General features: G+C 41.5%; 1 protein-coding gene across 1 annotated transcript in view; it reads left to right on the forward strand.

The window, feature by feature from the left end:
• LOC124711381 (UDP-glycosyltransferase UGT5-like) overlaps positions 1-20126 on the forward strand; it is a 75584-nt gene that overhangs the window by 48068 nt on the left and 7390 nt on the right. The window contains exons 3-4 of the mRNA XM_047241433.1: positions 10820-11409; positions 19628-19850. Of these exons, the coding sequence (XP_047097389.1) occupies positions 10820-11409; positions 19628-19850 (813 nt within the window). The remainder of the gene's footprint in view (positions 1-10819; positions 11410-19627; positions 19851-20126) is intronic.

Raw genomic sequence — 20126 nt, forward strand, 5'->3', positions numbered from 1 at the left:
AAGTGTGTGCCACAAGGATGCCTTCAACTTAAATTAGACAACATTCAAGTCAATTGAAAACTGAACTTTCTAAATAGTGCTAAACATTAATAGCTTCAAATAAAAAACCTTCATAATCAATCACTAAATTTTCCATGAGCAACAAATTTGCAAATCTAACAACAGTCTGCACATAGGATCTATGATGATAATCTGAAGATTTTTATCTCAGAATGTATGCAAGTCTCTGGAATATGACATTACCAGAAATTCTTATAATTAATTACTGGTTATTATGTGGTTTTATTGTCTTAACAGTTTACACAGTCAGACAAGTAGCCATCAAAAATATTGTTGCATCTAAGTGTATATATATGTTGTACATTCGCTAATCTTGCTCTGAAGCATTCTTTTATATTACTTTTGAGGTACGTTTGTTTATTGTTCGTCTTTTGTACATTTTCACGTATTTTCCAGGTGTTGGATATTTATTGTTAGTCTTAAACTCTGTTTTTTCATCAGTGATTTTTTAGTATTGCTTTATTAGTTGTTAGATTATAATATCAGTTCGATTTTTGTGTTTTGTGGATTTTATCCATTGGAAATCCTAAACCATCTTCAAATAGTAAACACTCAATACTGAAATTACTTGGTTTTCAGCTGATTTATATTCCACCCCTGCTGTTCAGTGCTGTGTATTCCTTCCTTTATTTGCAGATCACATATTCAGTTAATGGTTGTCTTAACTCAAATGCATATGATTCTTGTACAACTGATTTTACTTTAGACCTTGTGTATGTTTCTTGTAAGGGTTTCCATGTTTGCCCTCTCTCCCAAATTCATTCAGCATGTTCAATAAGGTCAATCTGTCAGCAGAATTATAAACATTTTTAAAAGTTATAAACAGCAGCACCATTCTAGAGCTGTTTTGCTCTTTGAGCCACTATAAGTTTCAGATTGTTGATTTGTTTTGTACAAGATCTACCTTTTCTTATTCCTGCTTGATATTCTTCTGATGCAGTAACCAAGCTTCCTTCAATAACTTGCAAAAAGTTATGTATGTTTTGGAAATAAGAGAATATCCCCATATTTATTGACATCTGTTTTGTCACATTTATGATGTCATAGATGGGTCAGCACGATTTTCACTCATTCTGTATTTCTTTCCGGAATTTATTTACCAGTATATTCAGGCAAAATTACTGCTTTTACTACTAAATTTTAAAAATATCAGCTGTTGTGTTATTTGCTATTGAAATTCTTTACAGAGTCTAAATTACTCATATTCCATATTCATTTAGAAGCCTATTTGTTTATCAAATTATTTATATTTATGAAATATTTCTTTAGGTTTATCATCACTTATCAAATTATGGAAAAATGTGGCTAAAACATGGCACCGATGACACATTATTCTTTCATAAATGACCTTGAGGTTAAATTTACTCACAAATAATTGATGGTGATTCTTCCCATTCTTTTTATTAAGTTCTGTTCAATCAAATCTCATTTATCTATTATCTTATTGTGCTATTACATACATTTTCCTAATGTTTCTGATTAAGATTTCCCTTAATGTTATCTCATTCCATAGTGATATTATTATTTGCAATAATCCTTCTTGTATTTAATTACAGTAGTGTGTTATCATATCATTCATCATTTTCTCTGGTATCACCATCGCCCCTACTACTGTATCATTTATTTATTTCAATTCTTCTGAGTTTTACAATTACAGTTCTTGCATACTTTTCAGAAATTTGTATTATCATCTTAAAGGTTTAACACGTTTTTCATTAGATTTTCGCCAGAAATCTTTCTTCTATAGTCAAAATGTTGATCACTTTCTACTTTCATCTCTTTTATACTTTTTGTTAATTATCCCTTTGGAATCCTATAATCTATTTAAAGGATGTTGTCAATCCTTACTTCATAAACTTATTAATTCTGACCATATGCATATTTGTGCAGCTTTTTTTGCTAAGTACTTCATTACAGATAGCTGTGTAATCTGCAAATAATATACTGTCAATGTTGCAGTTCGCATTTCTGAAGGGTTCTGATATTAAGAAGGCTATGTACATTTACAATGAAAATATACTTAATTCATTAGACAAAAAATTGCAGGCAACTGGTAAATTTTGCGATCTGTCAAAGGCATTTGACTGTGCAAATCGCAGTATCCTTTTAAGTAGATTAGAATATTATGGTGTAACTGGAAACGCTGCAAAATGGTTCAAATCTTATGTCTCTGGCAGGAAGCAAAAGGTGTTATAAGGAAAGAGATATGTATTATGCTATCAAGCATCATCCAACTAGGAACTAATGACATGTAGGGTCCCACACGGTTCCATCTTAGGGCCCTTACTTTTTCTTGTATATATAAATGAGCTTTCATCAGTAACATTACCAGATGCCAAGTTTGTTTTGTTTGCTGATGATACAAAACATTGCAACAAATAGCAAATCAAGTGTAGTCTTAGAAAGATCGGCTAATAAAATATTTGTGGACATTAATCACTGGTTCCTAACCAATTCTTCGTCATTAAACTTTGAAATAACACACTACATGCAGTTCAAAACTTGTAAAGGGCGTCCCACGAGTACATGCCTGACATATGATGGCAAGCAGATAGAAGAAGTGGGCAGTGTTAAATTCTTGGGATTACAGCTTGATAATAAATACAACTGGGAGGAGCACACCACAGAACTGCTGAAGCATTTTAACAAATCTCTATTTGCAATGCGAATTGTGTCAGACATAGGGGATATAAAAAGGAAAAAGCTGACATACTATGCTTACTTTCATTCCATAATGTCATATGGGATTGTTTTTTGGAGTAATTCATCAAACCAAGCTAAAGTTTTCTGGGCACAAAAGCGCGCAATGAGAGTTATAAGTGGTGTGAACTCAAGAACATCCTGCAGAAGCCTGTTTAGGAAACTAAGGATACTAACTACTACTTCCCAGTATATTTATTCCTCAATGAAATTTGGCATTAAAAATATATCACTTTTTCAAACCAACAGCTGAATTCATGGAATCAATACTAGAAATAATAATAATCTTCACAAGGATTTAACGTAACTTACTCTTGTACAAAAAGGTGGGCATTATTCAGGAACACACATTTTCAATAACATGCCAGCAGCGATAAAAAGCTTAACAACCAATGAAATTCAGTTTAAGAGAAACCTAAAGGATTTATTGGTGGCCAACTCCTTCTACTCCATTGATGAATTTCTCTGTAGAACTAACTGATTTGTGTATTCTAACTTCTGCACCATGTCAGTGCAGTAATGTGTTCATTGTAAATAAGTATTGTAGTAGTTCTATTATATTTTTATTACCTTATAAATAAACACTTTTTTAATTTTAAAATCAGTTCATTAATGTGATCTTAGTAAATGAGTGTTTGTAAAATGATTCTTTCATACTGTGTTCATTAAAAAATGACGATCATTCCAATTGGAACCTGTGGAAAGTACATTAGCTTATTTGTTTAAGTTGTAAATATTTGTTATGTGTTATTGTTTTCTGGCATGCTGTACATCTCAGAGGACCTCCTCACTGTGGGTAAATTGGAATGAAAGTAAATCTAATCTAATCTGATCTAAAAGGTTGCTATTGATATTATCTGCTCCATCATTAACAATATGAACAGCAAGGGTCTCAATACGGTTCCGTGGAGCACGCCTGAATTTACTTCTCTTCTGTCGATAAGTTTCCATCCAGGATAACACGTGGCGTCCTCTGTGTCAAGAAATCATTAACCCACTCGTAAATTTCGTTATATATTCCATATTATCGTACCTATCTGACTAACCTTTGGAGTAGTATTGAGTCATCTGCTTTTCAGATTTCATACACTTCAATGGTGGACATGGTGTACGTTATTTTGTTCGAAGTATCTCACTGTGTTTATGTTCTACGATTCTAAACAGATGGACGTCAGTTACGATGGATGGGTAGTTCGGTAGGTCACTTCTGCTGCAATTCTTGTAGACAGGTGTGATCTCTTCTTTCTTAGAACCACTGTGCACAGTTTTTTGTTTGAGCGACCTACGGAACATTGTGTTTAAAATGGGAGTTAACTGAGCTGAAAATTACGGATAGGACAGGGCAGGAATTCCATCGATCTCTGGAGCCTAGTTTAGTTTTCGAGATTTCAACTGTTACTCAACGCCACCGACACAAATTTCATTAATTCATCAGAATTAAACTGTGGCAGTAAAGGAGCATTTGAAAACGGATTTTAACAGTTCTGCTTTCCCTTTGATACCTTCCATTTCTGTTATTTTCTCACCCATGAGTGTCTGCACACTAACTTGTCAAGGACAGCATTTACATATGGTCAGACTTTTTGTAGGATCTGTGATTCTCCTACCCAGTCGTTGAAGACTTAACGCGTTCCACTTTTAGCAGCCAAACACGTTTCATTAGACATATCTCATTCTATAATGTTATACACTTCCTTTTACAACTGCTGTGGAGTGAGTACTATTTCTATGTAATTTCTTTGTAGTGGGTGTATACAATGGAGGGTTCCCTCCATCATAAACAGTTTTGTACATTTTATTTTAAATAGCGATCAAACGCAGACGAAGTCCACATTTTTATAAGAAGGCAGAACACACGTCTCTCTGTCGAAAATCTTTTTATAAAAACCATGACCGGTTTCACGCCAATTTAGGCGTATCCTCAGGTGGTCTAAACAGGGGATAGAAGGGAAGCATTTTACAACTTTTTCTCATTTTTACACTGGCTTAGTTAACGTTGTTAGATGGAGTAGAATAGTCCTGTAAGTGACGTATTTACATAAATTGTGTGTACAACATTATTTTACGCTGTCCCGAAGATTTTCCCTTTCCTTTACATCATTGATAAATTAAAACCCGCTCGAAACTTTTGTCAAATTGATCAAAATCATAAGAAAGATGGTGTGCTCAAAACAAAATAAAGCGAGTATTTGGTGCGGAGAGAGTAAAATAGCCCCGGCAAAGCGTACGAAAATGTACATAAGCACCAGTGAAAACGTACCATATTATAAGCTGTAAGAGATGTCTTAAGGAACACTCAACTACCTAGCACTACTCAATCAGCCATGAGAAAAACTGCATTGGCCGTGGTATCTGAAAACCCAGCGAGATTCCGATAGAGAAAGTGGAGCTAATGCACCGAACCGCGAAGGGGGAGGTGCTGTGCATAAAAATAAATTACAATGTAAATCAGTTAATCATATCCGTTGTACTGAAGCTACTTAAACCGTGTAGATCTTATTTGAATCCACGTAAAAAGATATGTTGCCATGAACAAAAAGATATTCAAACTAGGTACTATAGGTACTAAAATCAATGCATGAAGCTCTGTCATACGTCGCAAGTGAACGCCGAGGATCAGCAGAGAGTTATGTCGTAAAAGAAGATGAGAAAATGGCACTCGGACGGCGTCATGGATGCTGTTGATGACGCACTTCTCTTCACTGTAACACATGGCAGCACCAGTTGTGGGCTGGATTCCTAGAATACTGATATGTAGGAGGTGTAGTAGGTTCTTCTTTTGCTTGTGTTCTTGCATAGCAGTAGTAATAGTAGTAGTAGTAGAGTTTTATTCATTTATGAATCATTTTTATAAGGATTTTGGATACGCCATGGTATACCAGATTCGAAATAAATATAACATAATTGATTTACCGGGTGATTTAGCCTCTACCAATGGCTTTTATGCAACCCTCAACGCCTTCAGATATCATGCGCAATGTTTCCATATTCTCGTTCTCGCCGTGTGCAAACTATTAGTCCTACAGAGGTAATGAACAGGACCTTTTTGTAGGAAATTTTGTGTAGTTTAGTTTTGTGCTTGCATACATTTTCACTTACGACCACTATTTTCGAATTATTCAAGAAAACCGTACAAAATTGGCCTTCAGACGCCTTTTTCTTCAATAACTCGAAAACTGTGGCCTCCAGCGAAAACGTATCCCATTACAGAATTTAACTACATCAAATTTCCTGCAAAACAGCCCTATTCATTTTTATGTAGGACTAATAGTATGCGCGTAGCGAGTGAGAGAATCCTGATAATCTCGTGCATGGTTTTTTGACGTGTAGTGGGTTGTGTAAAACACATTGGTAGTAGCTAAATAACCGGATCTGTTCTAAGAAGGCTCAATGTCTTTTCTGCAAACAGAATATGCTCGAATTCTCTATAGATACAGTGCGTGTTAAATGCGTACACATAAGTTCGTAAATAATCACTGTAGCTGAACGAACATTGTGCAGACTGTATAAGTAAAGTGTCTCATCTTCGAATCCGTGTGAATTCCTTTTTGTTTCTTTATTTTCGCCGAAGGAGACACATTATCCGGATCAATGTAGCGCTTGATTGTATATTGTGGGACACATTTTATAATGTGTGATTAATATACCACAGAAGAGGCGACTGAATTTTGGCTATAAATCAGTGTCTCCTCTGTTGGAGAATGACGTCCCTGAAGTCGAAAACTTAAACCTACTATCTGTGTTTGACATAATACGTTAGAATTATTCTCAGTTTCATTGTCACGGTGTGTTAGGTCTGCCAGCGTACCATTAGTTTTCTTATAGCCAATAACAGTACACGAGCAAGGTCACATACTTGCACCGCGTAGCTTTCAGTCGAACCGCCTCGCGTATGCGCTCTGCCCCGCAGTCAATTCGTGACCGCTTCATCGCTCTTGTGAAGGAAAGGAATCTGACGGCGTTGGAAGGCCAGGGCAAGGTACGAGGGTCACTCCAAAAGAAATGCACACTATTTTTTAAAAAATACAGTTTTCATTCTGCATGTGTGAAAGTTTTACATCCTTCCCGCTTGTTTTCAAACTTAATTCAACCTGTTTCCGTGAGTGGCGCCGTCACATCATGTCTTCAAGATGGCTGCTACACTTGACGTTCGTCAGAAGCAACGTGCTGTCATAGAATTCCTGTCTTGTGAAAACGAGACGGTGTGAAACATGCACAAAAGGTGTATGGAGATGCTGCTGTCCATGGCAGTACAGTTAGTCGGTGGGCAAGCAGGTTACGTGATGAAAGCAAGCACGGCAATATTGAAGATTGTCCTCGCAGCGGCAGGCCTCGTACTGCACACACTCCAGACAATGTGCAGAGAGTTAACGAATTGGTGACTGCTGACAGACGCATCACAGTGAACGAATTGTCACGCTACGTTGGGATAGGGGAAGGAAGTGTTTGCAGAATACTGAAAGTGTTGGCGTTAAAAAAGGTTTGTGCCAAGTGGGTTCCCAGGATGTTGACAGTGGCTCACAAAGAAACAAGAAAAACGGTACGCAGTGAACTTTTGGAACAGTACGAGAATGGTGGAGATGAATTTCTTGTAAGAAATGTGACAGGTGATGAAACATGGCTCCATCATTTTTCGCCAGAGACGAAGAGGCAATCATTGGAGTGGCATCATGCAAATTCACTCAAGAAAAAAAAATTCAAAACCACACCTTATGCTCGAAAAGTTATGGCTAGGCCTCGTACTGCACACACTCCAGACAATGTGCAGAGAGTTAACGAATTGGTGACTGCTGACAGATGCATCACAGTGAACGAATTGTCACGCTACGTTGGGATAGGGGAAGGAAGTGTTTGCAGAATACTGAAAGTGTTGGCGTTAAAAAAGATTTGTGCCAAGTGGGTTCCCAGGATGTTGACAGTGGCTCACAAAGAAATAAGAAAAACGGTATGCAGTGAACTTTTGGAACAGTACGAGAATGGTGGAGATGAATTTCTTGTAAGAAATGTGACAGGTGATGAAACATGGCTCCATCATTTTTCGCCAGAGACGAAGAGGCAATCGTTGGAGTGGCATCATACAAATCCACTAAAGAAAAAAAAAAAAATTCAAAACCACACCTTCTGCTCGAAAAGTTATGGCTACGGTGTTTTCCGATTCCCAAGGACTCTTGCTTGCCAAGTGGAACCACCATAAATTCTGATGCATATGTGACGACATTGAAGAAACTTCAAGCTCGACTGAGTCGTGTTCGACCAGATCGGCAAAAGCAGGATGTTTTGCTGTTGCACGACAAAATTCAAATGGCTCTGAGCACTATGGAACTTAACTTCTGAGGTCATCAGTCCCCTAGAACTTAGAACTACTTAAACCTAACTAACCTAAGGACATCAACACATCCATGCCCGAGGCAGGATTCGAACCTGTGACCGCAGTGGTCACGCGGTTCCAGACTGTAGCGGCTAGAACCGCTCGGCCACCCCGGCCGGCTGTTGCACGACAATGCATGGCCACATGTCAGTCAAAAAACCATGGAAACGATCACAAAACTCGGATGGACAACACTGAAACACCCGCCATACAGTCCTGACCTGGCTCCATGTGACTATCATCTCTTTGGGAAACTGAAAGACACTCTTCGTGGAACAAGGTTTGAAGACGATGACTCCCTTGTGCATGCTGCCAAACAGTGGCTCCATCAGGTTGGTCCAGAATTTTACCGTGCGGGTATACAGGCGTTGGTTCCAAGATGGCGAAAGGCAGTTGAGAGGGATGGAAATTATGTGGAGAAATGAAAATATTGTTCCTAAAGGATGTATCTACACACTGTAAAACTTTCAAACATGTAGAATAAAAGATGGATTTTTTTTAAAAAAAATAGTTTGCATTTCTTTCGGAGTGACCTTCGTATTTCCCGAGCGCAACTGCGCAACGATGGATCAAACATTATCGTTATACTGGAGAAACCAGTAGGCGTGTGACAACACTTATCCATAAGAACGAACTTGTCAACCCTTCATAGCAAAATCTAAGGTGCAGAAACAGCTTCGAGAGGCTGGACAACTTAGCAAACATACGACCATCAGGACAGTCTCGTCAATTTTTCCGGCGAATCTGTATTGTCCTCAGTGAAAAATTGTCCAGAACGAGTATACAGGTCGCAAGACGCCCGTTTAGACCCCAAATACATCCCATGAGTCATCTCGCTGTGGCTGTCCGTCTGTAGCAGTTTGGGGTTGAATGTCTTTCAATGGATATGGTGTGCTTCACAGGATAGATGGCCGACTTGATGCTCCTCAGCATACCTGCATTATGAGTAATATTAAGATCCTATCAGTGCTTCAACTATATCCTGAGGGGATAATCTGTTTCCAGCAGAACCACTCCAGCACCATTTATGAGATGTGTAAAGACACATCTCATAAATGGTGCTGGAGTGGTTTGCAGAACTGAATCAGATTTCTCTTCTCGACCTCCTAATAACGTGTCGGGCCTATTTTTTCTCCTCATCGTGCAGTACCTTGACGTGGCATGGATTCAACAAGTCGACGTAAATCCCCTGCAGAAATACTGAGCCATGTTATCTCTATAGCAGTCCATAATTGTGTAAACTTTGCTAGTGCAGGATCTTGTGCACGAACCGACCTCTCGAGTATATACCATAAGTATTCGCTGGGATCCATGTCGGTCGATCTAGGTGGCTAAATCATTCACTCAATTTGTCCAGAATGTTGTCACTTGGCACACTGTCATCCATAAAAATTCCATTGTTGTTAGGGAAGATGAAGTCCACGAATGGCTCCGAATGCTCTCCAAGCAGCCGAATGTAACCATTTCCACTCACTGATAGAGTCGGTTGGGCCAGAGGACCCAGTCCATTCCATGTAAACACAGCCCACACTATCATAGAGCCACCACTGGCTTGCTCAGTGCATTGTTGACAACTTGGATCCATAGTTTCGTAGGTTCAGCTCACACTCGAGCCCTACAATGAGATCGTACCAACTGAAATCTAGACTCATTTGAGCAGGCTACGGTTTTCCCGTCGTCTTGGGTCCAACCAATATGGTCACGAGCCCATGAGAGGCGTTTGCAGGCGACGTCGTGATGTTAGCCAAGGCACTCGCGTCGGTCTTCTACTGCCACAGCCCATTAACCTGAAATTTCATCGCACTGCTCTAACGAATATGATCTTCGTACGTCTCACATTGATTTCTGCGGTTATTTAATGTAGTGTTGCTTGTATGTAAGCGCTGGCAACTCTACGCAAACGCCACTGCTCTCCGTTGTTAAGTGAAGGGCGTAGGGCCGCTGAGTGGTCTGTGGTGAGAGGTAATGCCTGAAATTAAGTATTCTTGTCACCCTGTTGACACTGTGGATCTCGGAGTATTGAATTCCGTAACGATTCACGAAATGGAATGTCTCATGCGTCCAGCTCCAACTACGATTCGGCGGCCAAAGTCTGTCAATTCCTGCCGTGCGGTCATAACCGCTCCGGAAACCTTATCACATGAATCACCCGAGTACAAATGACATCTCCACCAATGCACCACCCTATCATACCTTGTGTACGAGATACTATTGCCATCTATATACATTCATATCGCAATCGCACAACTTTTGTAGCCCCAGTGTAAAACCTGCCTATGCGTCTGGGCTTTAGGAGGAGCTGGTTCCTGTACAACACCTGTGCGCCTCTTGTTACTGGATGTGTTACAAGGTTTACACAGAACCAGAAAGCGTTACATGAAGATTTCTGTGCCTCATGATTCTTGAATTCTTGTATTGTTGCCAATGTGTGTGGTATTGGTTCAAATGGCTCTGAGCACTATGCGACTTAAGTTCTGAGGTCCTCAATCGCCTAGAACTTAGATCTAATTAAACCTAACTAACCTAAGGACATCACACACATCCACGCCCGAGGCAGGATTCGAACCTGCGACCGTAGCGGTCGCTCGGCTCCAGACTGTGTGGTATTAACATGATATTTATATGTACTGCACTCTCATCATCTTTCATAATGGCTTGGATATTAATACAGTCTCGGTATTTTTTTTTCAGCAAAAAGTGGAAATACCATGAAACTACAATCTTCAGCTGGAGGTATGAAGCTATATGATGTCTTGGTGGACGCGGGCATCGATATTTGTGGGAAATTATTCCAGCTGGAGTCTATTCAGAAACTGATCAACACAAAAGAGAAAAAGTTCGATCTGCTTCTTATTGAATATTTCATGGACGAGTGTCTCCTAGGCTTGGCACACAAATTTAGCATTCCTGTGGTCGCTTTGTCTTCCTTCGGAGGGTTTCCCTTTACAGGAGATGCAGTTGGTGATCCGTATACACCATCATATGTTCCGGATGTTGTGTACACATATACAGACCACATGACTTTCTGGCAGCGGCTGCACAACTCTCTGTCAGTGGCGTATGCAAGATATGTGTTCAATTATTACTACTGCCCGAAAATTGATGAAATGATGAAGCAGAATTTCAAAGATCCTACAATGCCAAGTGTGTCAGCTTTGATAGCTAATGCGTCACTGCTGATCGTCCAAAGCCACGTGAGCTTCGCGTACCCTCGACCCCACTTACCCAGCGTGATTGAGACCGGCGGTATGCACATACAGCAACCACAGGCACTACCACAGGTAGGTACAGCGCTTTTAGTAGGATTATTAGTGCCTTATACTAGAATCCTTAACCAATTTTTCTGATATACAGACATGACCATGATCAGATTTTTATTTCAATATACAAGGTCCATAGAAATGTTACAGGCTGACAATTATGAACTACATGAAAAAAAAAAACGTAAATTAGAAACGGCGGCATGCACAAACTTTATTCAACATGTAAATGTCACTACAGATATTCGGATTTAGGTTATGACATGGTCGATATGCCTGCCATCATTGGCGATGATGTGACGCAGATGAATAGCGAAATTCTGCATGACCTCGTGAATGGCTGTTTTCAGTTCAGCAAGGTGTAGGGGTTATTACTGTACACCTTGTCCTTAATACAGCCCCACCAAAAGGAGTCGCATGTGGTCAGTCCGTAGAATATGGTGGCCAATCGTGGCCCATGCCAGTGGCCTCTGGGTACCCGAGAGCCAGAATACGGTCCACAAAGTGCTCCTCCATGACTTCAAACACTCTCCTGCTTCGACGGGGTCGAGCTCCGTCTTGCATGAACCACATCTTGTCGAAATTAGGGTTAATTTGGATAATGAGGATGAAATCATCTTCCAAAACTTTCACATACCGTTCGGTAGTCACTCTGCCGTCAAAAAATATCGCACCGATTACTCCATGACTGCACACCGCACAGTCACCCGTTGATGGTGAAGAGACTGCTCGATCGCGAAATGCGGAATCTCAGTCCCCCCAATGCGGCAATTTTGCTTATTGACTAACCCATCAGAATGAAAGAGCGCTTCATCGCTTAACCAAAGAACAATGCGCATACTATTTCCCATAATATCCGCTTCCAACCGTGCAGTTTGAACATTCGAACGCAAACTGTTGAGAAGTTATGGCGATTTAATTTCATAAAGTTCAATAATTGTCACTCTGTATATTAATGCGCTGACGGAAGCCAACCAGGGGAGAAGGCGAGAACATAAAGTAGGAAGAAACATGGAAATGAGGAGAAGAAACTGTGCCAACAGAACATTGAGGACAGCCCATAGCTTACATAAGTATTTTATAAGCTTACGTTAATAAAATACTTGTAAGCTGTGTCCTGTGTTCGTGTGTTTGTTACCACAGTTTCTTCTCCTTATTTCCCTGCTTCTTCCTAATTTGTATTTCCACCTTCTCCTCTAGTTGGTTTCCGTCTTCCTTCCGCCCCCCCCCCCCTCCCCCCTAGCTTGCTATCATTTATTTTTTATTCGTCTCTGCCTTGATCTATAGACACTGTGACTTGCTCAATAATATCGTTTATGGGTTCTCACCCCCTTTCTCCCTCTCTTTCCTCCATATTACTTTTCTTTTTTGTTCATTGTCCTATGCTCATAGTGGATCATTAAAATTACGCTTTAAAGAAATGGTTACTCCGCTCTTCCTCTTATTTGGCTATGCTGCTTAAAATTAGAATATTTAACTATGCATTCGGTTTAGTTGAATGTAATTCACAGTCAGTTTGACGTTCTCTGTTTCTGTTTGGTTCTAACTTAATATTACGAGCTATTTCACAGTTTTTACTTTCAACCAAAGACTATATTGCAGCACGTTGTTTGTTAGGTTGATGGGTCAATTGTTAACATATGCTGTGATATTTTTATGTTTACTATTGATTATCTTTGCCTGTTCTCCACGTGTTACTTGACCTGTTTTCATCCGTTCGTTTGTTACTGATTTTCGACGTGAATAAGCCTTGTGGTGACAATTGATTTGTACAGTTATTATATCGCTGACAATTTTAGTGACTATGGTTGTCTTGCAACAACTGCTTGTAACCTTTTATTTCATGGTGTAACATTCCAGCCATTTATGCCTGTAAGTACGATGTTTATAGCCTTACACTAACTTGTGACATTTTGTATTTCAACTAAGGTTGAAAATGTAGCGCTGTGGAAAATAAAAGACATCCGAAGATTTTCACCATGAATTACAATATTTATTTAGCCGCTGATTTTTCCCACCAGTATGCACCTTCAAAACTTTTGAACGAAGGATGCTCGACAAGCACTGATGGGCTTCTTTTGAAAGTCTCTTGATCTCCTCTACCATTTCACCAGGTGTGCATTTATTTCCAGAACCTGATTGTCTGTTTACACTTCCAGTGGCTGAAAATTTGTCGTAACAAGCCATAATAAACCTTTGCTGTTCTCCCTTTTAGATTCACTTCGGAAATTTCTTTGGACGTCAGAGGGTCATTTTGTTTCCGCATAACACACCATGCACTGTAGTGGTGTAGTCATTACTGGTAGTTATTTAGCACCTGAAATAAAAGAAAGGAATGGTTTAGAACAAAAATCTACACAAAAGTGTTTGAATTGTTTTAGATGCTGCTGCAAACCACAAGTATGTATGTCTCATTATTTAACTGCATTTGGAAATCGGAGAGGTTTCATGTAGTCATGCTGTGTAAAGTGTCTTAAAGACGTTTACTCCTGCATGCACGTATTGAGATGCATCAAGAAGGGCGACACAGAGTCGAATAACCGAGTCTGAATCAGTTTTGTGTGCTGCGCCCGATGGTCTGTAACGTATGCAAACTGTTGTTGCACAATGAACGATTTTTCAGTTTTTATCATTGTACGGAAATGGTTTATACTGAGCTGTACTTATTAGCTAAAAACATCAGAGTCAGAAAGCAAAGAGACATTTGTATGAATGCTTGTCTAACGGCGATATGAATTAATAAAATCTTCTCAGGCTACCAACCAAGACAGGTGTTCCTCGGATGCTGTCAAGATCTGTGTGGCTGCCATGTGTCGCCTTGGTCTCGCTGTTGTGTGGCCACGCTGCTGTCCTTGACGTCAAGGGTGTTCTCTTCCTCGCTAGATGTGGTAGTCTTTTCGTCCCGCGTTCATCACGTCCGCTTCAACTTCACGATGGCTGGGTGCCTAGTACGTAATGTTTGGCCGACGTAGTAGCAGCCCCACTGTCATGATATCTTGGCGTTCTGAGGCCTAGATCGCCCTTCGTAGGCCACATGAGCTGCCGTACTTTTGCTGGGGGTCTGAACGCTGATGAAATGTTGTCTCTTCGAGAGCGAGCTAATTTTTACCGAGACTGTCACAGAAAGGTAAAAACGATAGATTGCTACTCTCTTCTTCGCTGGTGTTTTTCCTGCGATTCTCACCAGGAATAGCCTGTGATACCCGGTGATGAAATGGCTCAAATGGCTCTGAGCACTATGGGAGCCATAGGCTGTGGTCATAAGTCCCCTAGAACTTAGAACTACTTAAATCTAACTAACCTAAGGACATCACACACATCCATGCCCGAGGCAGGATTCGAACCTGCGATCGTAGCGGTCGTGCGGTTCCAGACTGTAGCGCCTAGAACCGCACGGCCACTCCGGCCGGCATCTGGTGATGATTGTAGCCATTCTCCTGGAAGGCTGTTCGGGGGTCGCTTAGTTCTTGTTGCAGTTTCCAGTGTCTCTGAGATTATTTTAGCACGATGGACGAGGGAGTTCAGAACGCCACGCATTTGTGCCAGATGGTGGCGGCTAGAAGCGTACAGATACTGATCCGTGTGTGTTCATTTCCTACAGACGCTGTGGTTGAGGCGCCCATTGGTTTTCCGTCGAACCAGGGCGTCAATGGACGGAAATGCACCATTTGTCTCTATTTCCATCGTAAGTCTAATTTGGTTGTGCAGGCCGCGTTCGGCGAGCGGTTCTAGGCGCTTCAGTCCGGAACCGCGTGACTGCTACGGTCGCAGGTTCGAATCCTGCCTCGGTCATGGATGTGTGTGATGTCCTTAGGTTAGTTAGGTTTAAGTAGTTCTAAGTTCTAGGGGACTGATGACCTCGGAAGTTAAGTCCCATAGTGCTCAGAGCCATAATTTGGTCGTGAATGCCATCCACGTGTTCTGAGAAGTCTCCCAGTGTTTGATGTCCATGGGGCATGATGTTAAATGTGTCGTCGCAGTAACGACAAAAGTAACTTGGCTTAGTTGGAGCCGTTTACAAAGAGATGTCTACAAAGATCTCCATAAGAAGGTTGGCTATGGATGGAGGTATCGAGCTTTCCATCGCTACGCCGTCCATTTGGTCGAAATACTGGCTGCCATATAGGAAATACGACGATGTCAACTTGTGCCTAAACAGTTCCACAATCGTCTTTTCAGATAACTGGGAGAGGAGATCTATGCAGGCGTTGACAGGCACACGCGTAAGTAGAGAGACCACATCAAAACTGACCGATACATCGCCTTGCCCAAGACGCAGATGTATAGTTCAGTTGATAAAGTCGTCGGTGTTCCTTTGACGTAATGCACACAGCGACCCACATGATGTCTAGATGTTTTGCCAGTCTATAAGTTGGTGAACCAATGGAGTTAACACAGGGGCGAAGAAGAGAATCCGTTTCGTGGATCTCTGGTAGCCCATAAAGCGTAGATAGTCTCTGGCCTATGGGAGGAGATCCTTAACAACGGCCTCTTCCAGTGATGACTGTTTTAGGAGCTCTGATGTTTTCCTCATTATTGTTGACAACGGGTCCTGCGGCAGTTGGTAGGTATTCTCGTCGAGAATCAGCTGAACTTTAGCGTCGTAATCAGGTTCATTCAGAATGACGGATGCACTGGCCGTGTCAGTTAGTAGAGTCACGATGAGGAAATCGTTGTGGAGCGCGAGACGTCCATGACGACCAGTCCTAGTCAAGTCAAACTGGAAGGTTTAAATTTTAAAACAATCTAGTACGTTTCGCGACGAATTTCGTCTCCACTCTCACGTGACATCTAGCGGAAAGCTCGTTCAACCCTTCTTATAATTTCACAGAGAGGGATGCCCCTAAGCGCTGGTGCAACGTTAAAACCTTTCTCAAATGCCGAAATGGCACCCGCGTCGACATCTCTGTCCGTTATATTGATGACATTTCTCTTGCTATTTGTTTGTGGTCTTCTTCTGCAATGAGACATGATGTGCTATAGTGGCACCATCGGTTCACTGCAAAGCCCATCGTGGAAGAAGACCACAGAGAAACAGAAAGGGAAGTTCATCCTGCTGCCTCAACAACAACACGGTGCAGAACCAAATCAACCGTACGGTCATCAATATGACAGAGAGAGATATCGACGCGGGTGCCGTTTCGGCATTTAAGGAAGGTCTTACGTTTGCGACAGCGCTTCGGAGTATCCATAGGTGTGATATTATGAGAGACCTTAGACACAAAAATCCGCAAAATGCCTTGTGAGAGTGCAGACGAAATTCGTCGCGAAACGTGCCGGTTGTTTCAAAACCTAAACCACCCTGACTAACTTAATTTGGTCTGAACGTAAGGGACGTCTTGCAACTCCCTAACGATTCCCCCTTCCCTCCCGTCGTGCTTCTGTCAGCTGACAAGGGCTATGCATCCGTCATTCTGAAAAAAGCTGACTCGGACGCTAAAATCCAATTGATTCTCGACGGGGATACCTACCAGAAACTGCCATGGGACCCGACGTCAAGAATGATGAGGAAGCTCCTGAAACAGTCACCCCTGGAAGAGGCCGTTTATAAGAATCACCTCTCTCAGGAGCAGAGACCACCTACTCTTTATGGGCTACCGGAGATTCACTGAGAACACCATCAACTTATAGACTGGCAAAACATCTGGCCAGCCTCCTTACACCGCATGTGGGTCGCTGTGTGCATCACATCGAGAACACTGATACATTTATCAGTCGAATTAAACATTTGCCTCTTGGGCCAGATGATACAGTATTATGGTCACTTTTGATGTGGTCTCCCTATTTACGCGTGTTTCTGTCAAAGACTGTATAGGTCTCCTCTCCCAGTTATACCTACAGACACAAACACACACAAACATAAACTGTTTAAGCACTAGTTATCATCATAGTATTTACTATTTTGCGTCCAGTATTTCGTAAAGTTGGACGCCTTGGCGATGGGAAGCACGTTAGCTCCATGCACAGCCAACGTTTTTGTGGAGAAAGTTGAAGACATCGCTTTCGACGCGGCTCCAGTTAAGCCGAGTTACTTTTACCGTTACGGCTACGACACATTTATCATCTGGCCCCGTGGACGTGTGGTGCATTGCTCTTCCTTCATGACCTCGTTCGCCGGAAAACCAGTGAGCTCCTCAGCCACAGAGTCTATAGGAAACCAACATACACAGATCGGTTACCGCACGCTCTCATCCACCACCCTCTGGCACAAAAGCGTGACGTTCTGAATTCGCTCGTCCATCGTGCTACTAGAACTAAGCCACCTCCGAAGACGCTTCCAGTAAAATGGCTACAATCATCGCCAGGCTATTTCTGGTATGATTCTCAGGAAAAATACCACTGCAGAAGAGAGTGCGAAATTATCGTCATTATATTTCTATGGCACTGGTCGGGAAAGATTAGCTGGCTACTGAAGAGAGACAACATTTCATCAGTGTTCAGGCCCCCAGCAAAAATTTGACTATTCATGAGGCCTGTGAAGGACGGTCTAGGACTCGGAACGTCAGGAGTGTACGAGATACCATGTCATTATGGTTGTTACTGCGTTGGCCAAACAGTACACACTGTGGAGCAACGCCGGACGGAACACGGGAGGTGCTTATACCTACGCTATCCTTAACACGCTTTAAGGGGTAAAAACTGTAGAAATAAAAATTGGAGGAATTTGCAACTCAGCACAGCCTATTACCCAGCCATCGCGAGATCTAAGCGGGCACGACGGACGCGGGGCGAAAATATTACCATATTTGGCGAGGAAGAGAACACAAGACCCTCGAGAATTACAGACCACCGCACGTACGACACAGCACGTGACACTGCAGGTCTTACGAGTGCCAGCAGCTGTCTCTAGCAGGGAGCGAGTAACTATTTCAAACAAGCTTAATAATTTCTAACTGCGCATTTAAATGCTTGCATGCTCTCGATAGCATCGACAAAGTTAAGAGCTTTAGTGGGTACATTTTCGTTGACATAATGATTTCCCATGAGCTCTGTCAGAGCCGAGCATTAAGTATGGTGGACAAGGCGACTAGTGTGACGACACAAGTTCGTTGTGGGACCCGTATTTCTTATGGGTCCTGAAGAGAGCACTAGTGACGTTACAGCCAGAAACGTGGCTATATAAAGGCGTAGCCAAGGCGACGCGGTAGTCATTTACCACTTGACAATGGCTGAGCTCAATCGGTAGCTCGTGGGGTTTTAACCACCTAAAGGCGCTGGAAGCATGAAAAGATACTACTTAAAAAACATTCATCTGTCGGAAGTCTGTTGGTATTCGAGTCTGAGGATAGACGGTATTCGTTCCACGTACTATCTTGGAAAGTAACTTTAAGAGACGACCTGTAGCCAGCGGTCAGGAATATTTTTCAACTTTGTGTTTACTAAAATGCCTGAGTTTTCGATATCGGCTGAATAGAACAGAAGTTGGTAATCGGAAGAGATTTTAGAATACAAGTTGCACTGGTTGACGTGAAGCTGTAGGTGCTTGTTTAGATGAGCTGGGAAAGCATGTATAATAATAGTTTGATAAACTTGGAGGTGAAGGTGAGGAGTACGTAGGATGTGATGTCATGGGTAAGGTTTGTTGGATGTAATGTTTTCCAGAGGTCAGGATAGTGACTTGGACATAGTTCATGAGGGTGATACGTACTGTTAGAAAACTATGAGCGGAGAGTTATGACTAACATTTACAGTGGTCCCAAAGCTACTGACCATCAATGGGCGCATGGAGTTTTTGGACCTCTTGACGATTTTCAGTGGCTGTATCCTGAAGTACATGGACTACTCTGACAACCACCAATTAGCAATATGTATGTACTGTGCTTGTCATCTGGAACAAAAACAAAATTTCAGTGATGTACTCTCTGTGTGTGTTTCTGTGCGGACAAAGAGTAGAAGCACATTAATATTTTAATTTCGTACTTTGTATTACGTGGCTTTTCGATTACCGTGCTGCTGTGAAAGAACACTACACTAACATTCAGATCGACAAACATTCAGATATGATTTTCAAGTAGACGTACTTTGGATAACACAGCACTTGCCAATACGAGTAAAGCCTTGACATACGCGAACTTCGCACAACGAAACATAGGGTAGTGCAGTTAAGTGTCATATTCACAGACTTTAAGTAACGTCATTTACGAGTTGTTAAATTAACTGTGTAGCTATACCTGTTAAGAAACATCGGCCTTTTATTTTGTCGTGACGCACCTATTATCGTTTCCTTTGTGTGCTGTAGGACTTGAAGAAGCTAATGGACAACGCAAATGACGGCGTCATTTTCTTCAGCATGGGATCTTTTGTAAGGAGTACTGATTTTCCCCAGGAGAGTGTTCAAGCTTTTCTAACTGCTTTCTCTAAACTGAAACAACTAGTCCTGTGGAAATGGGAGACGGACACTATGCCTGGGAAGCCAGAAAATGTGCATCTTGGCAAATGGTTTCCACAGTCTGACTTGCTAGGTAAGTTCCACTGCGGTTTCTCTCAAAGTGCATTATCACTTGCCGAAATATAGAGTGTCTCAAAAAGAATGACCTGATTTCGAAACTCCGTATTGATCAAAATATACTACAAACATCCGGTACATAGAAAATACAAAATCTTAAAATTTTAAATGTGTTGTTGTTGCTGTGGTCTTCTGTCCTGAGACTGGTTTGATGCAGCGCTCCATGCTGCTCTATCCTGTGCAAGCTTCATCTCCCAGTACTTACTGCAACCTACATCCTTCTGAATCTGCT

The sequence above is a fragment of the Schistocerca piceifrons genome, chromosome 8 (genome assembly GCF_021461385.2).
Source record: "Schistocerca piceifrons isolate TAMUIC-IGC-003096 chromosome 8, iqSchPice1.1, whole genome shotgun sequence".
NCBI lineage: Eukaryota > Metazoa > Arthropoda > Insecta > Orthoptera > Acrididae > Schistocerca > Schistocerca piceifrons.